Source organism: Capsicum annuum, unplaced genomic scaffold (assembly GCF_002878395.1).
Source record: "Capsicum annuum cultivar UCD-10X-F1 unplaced genomic scaffold, UCD10Xv1.1 ctg60249, whole genome shotgun sequence".
Lineage (NCBI taxonomy): Eukaryota > Viridiplantae > Streptophyta > Magnoliopsida > Solanales > Solanaceae > Capsicum > Capsicum annuum.
The window spans coordinates 1-3070 of record NW_025869040.1 but is presented as its reverse complement, the minus strand read 5'-3'; the positions used below and the strand labels follow the sequence as shown (position 1 = coordinate 3070).

The following is a 3070-nucleotide window of genomic DNA, read 5'->3' as shown; positions in this document are numbered from 1 at the left end:
GGTGAAGCTAACATGCATAGTTTTATTAGGACAGCAGTAAAACCTAGTATTGTAAGAGCGGTTCTATTTTGCAAATGATCCATGGAAGAGACTCAGCTTTAGCTCTGAGATGACAAATCAAGTTTTAACGCTTCTGCAAGCACTGCAAACAGCAAAAGAAGGGCCATAATGGAGTTTTAGTTGTAGACAGATGCAGATATTAGGAGGAGAGAAAGAATAAGTTAAATGTGCTGTAAATTTCTACTTGTTGTGTACTTTGTTCCAAATTTGCGGACATTTGACTCTTCCACTCATACTTTAAGAAATTGAAAAATATGGAAAGACAGGTTCTTTGTAGATCAGCAACACACAATTTTGGGTTAAGGGCACGTCACGGGTTCAAACTCTACTGCTGACAAAAGCATGGTAGATCAAGTGGAGAGGGTAGAGCCGCAGGTCCATTATCCACCAAGTTTGAACTGTTAGCTACTGACATTCGAGAATTTCTCGGTTATAAGAAATGGTTCTTGGTAGATCAAGTCATTAAATAATCTTCCACACTAATGCAAAATGTTTAAAAGTTTTTATAAAGTGAATTTTCCAATCATATAAAACCACCTTTTCAACCATCTGATTCTAATTTCTTGAGTTCATTGCTGAACGTATCCTTATCAGTTAAAGGTCACACCTCCAATTTTACTCTCTTCAGTCTGTTCCACCAAACTACTTCAATCTAACCTTAGGTTGAAACTTATTGCTGATAATAAATCAGCAAACTTGAAGAACTAAATTCACATTAGTCAATCAATTATGCCCCAATGCCAAAAAGTTGGGGCTATCTACATGAATCATATGTAACCATCTGGTCAATTATTCAATAATAAGCATTCAAGACTAAACTAAATGTTCTCTGAATGTAGAAGTTAATATTCGACTAAACCACATTTCGCATTAGTACTCCTGACAAATACAACTCTTCTCAATTATAATTCATGATAGATGGTAAGCCAGATAATAGACCCTTAAACATATGTATCCCCCAAAAGACAAAGAACACACCTTTAGCATTAGATTGCAAAGTAGGATCAACAACCCTTCTAAAATTATCTCGAAGATCCAGAAAACTCTGGCGTATTAGCAAGTCATCTCTCATAGAGTCATTGAATTCCTTAAGCATCCCCGTTGGTAATCCCTCCGGCAAAACGCTCTCCAGCTCTTCCCTCCTACAATAACCATTTCATGAGTACAGATACAAAACAGCTCAGAAACAAAGTGAATCCAGAAATTTAATTTCACATGTAAACCTACCACTGCACCCACTAAAGCTTTGTTACAATTTGTACAGGTTTAGTATAAGCACGTTTTCACTCCAATTTATAGTTTGAGCCGATACAGTGAGTATATATACACACTAACACTCTGTTTGGATGGTTGTTACATATTGTTTCATAATATATCGTATTGTATTGTATCGTACCGTATTGTTTTAATGAATACATTTGAATAGAATGTATCGTTTTTGTTCGTTACATAATTTCACACATCAATAATTTGAAGAATAAACCTACGGAAAAAGTAGGATACACGGTAGAGCTGCTATAAAGAATTACTAAATAATAAGTAAAGACAAGATGAGGAAAACAGAAAGAAGAAGAAGAAGGTAACAACGCGATCTCACCAAATCGGTCTTTACGCAAATGAGACTTTCCGTCAGTACCTAACGATAGGATTTAACTATACAATATAATAATATTTAAGTAACAATCAGAACAAATATTGTATTTAAACCAATGAACACCATACAATATGAACAACCATTCAAACAAGCTGTAAAGCATATAGCTCAAAAACACTTCTGTAACATACAGTTTAAAGCTTCAAGCTAAAGACAATGGTGCTGGTCTAATAATGTCTTAACAGATAAAAATATACCTGAATTTCATGTAAGTACATGTATCTTTTTTTGTAAGCTCGGAAATAGAAGTTGCGGAAGTGAATAATGAACTACCATTTGAACCAACATCGAGTGATTTATCCTTCTTATCTTCTTTAAGAGTGCGTGTACGAAGATCCTTATTCAGTGTTTCAGCAGCTTTGTCTCCTGAAGGAGCATTTTCGGGTTTGGTATCGGGTCGGAGATTGGGTTTTTCTGGTGTTGGCCCGCTGCGAAGGTTCTAGAAGATGCTGTGACTGCTACTCTACACAAAAGTATGTTAAATACATCCTCTTATGCCTATTAATGCTTGAAACTACATTAAATAGGTGTAATGGTATAAAAAAGCACTACACAAAAGTATTTTAAATACATCGTCTTATGCCTATTAATGCCTGAAACTACATTAAATAGGCACAATGAAGTATATCATACGATCATTAAAGGGAGTTCAGTGATTCTTCTGCTACATAGTGAACATTTAGGAGTATTTAAAAGGATCGGCATGTACTTCTCGATGACTGAGCTGGTAATTTTTTTCCCAGAAGAAGGTAATGTGCTATATATCAAAAGAGTATCCCTCAGCACACAGACTATGCTAAATGAAACATAGTCACGGAAACCCCAAAAAATGGAAAACCTATTCCTGGACTGGTTACAGTAACCCAATAATGTCAATTACAGAATCTACATCTGCAAAGGGCCTCTTTACACCAAAAGCGACGCCCAAAAAAAGGTCAGCAAGCTCCCGGTATACACAGGATCAAAGGAAGGGGTATATCTGTACATTTTTGCAAGAGATTTTTCCACAGCTAGAACGATTTATTAGAAACAAAAAAAACGCAATTTTATTAAAACAAAATACGTGACCTTTATTTAAAAAAACACAAATGAATATAGTCAACACACACGTTTATCAAGTGTCATATTCCACTTGACAGGGGTTACTAGGGGTGGCAATTTCAGTTCATGAATTGGATCACTCATATTTTAAATGAATAAATATAGACTTCAACTTATTTTAAAAGTTCATACAAATATTGATAAAATAAATAAAATATGGGTGCCTATTTAAACACGGAGATTACTCACCTATGCTTAAGATTTTAATTTTTTTCTTTTCTAGTTTCTTTTCTTCTTCTTTTCTTCTTTTTTTTT

The 3070-nt window shown here is 34.7% G+C and overlaps 1 protein-coding gene across 1 annotated transcript; it reads right to left on the bottom strand.

The window, feature by feature from the left end:
- Nucleotides 1–1038: 1038 nt before the first annotated feature.
- On the bottom strand, nucleotides 1039–2750 carry LOC124893480 (the record flags this gene model as incomplete). The annotated part of the gene is given in 2 exon segments (XM_047404475.1): nucleotides 1039–1202; nucleotides 1912–2750. Coding segments are annotated over 2 exon segments (175 nt in total), but the record flags the coding sequence as incomplete, so codon positions are not given.
- Nucleotides 2751–3070: the final 320 nt, after the last annotated feature.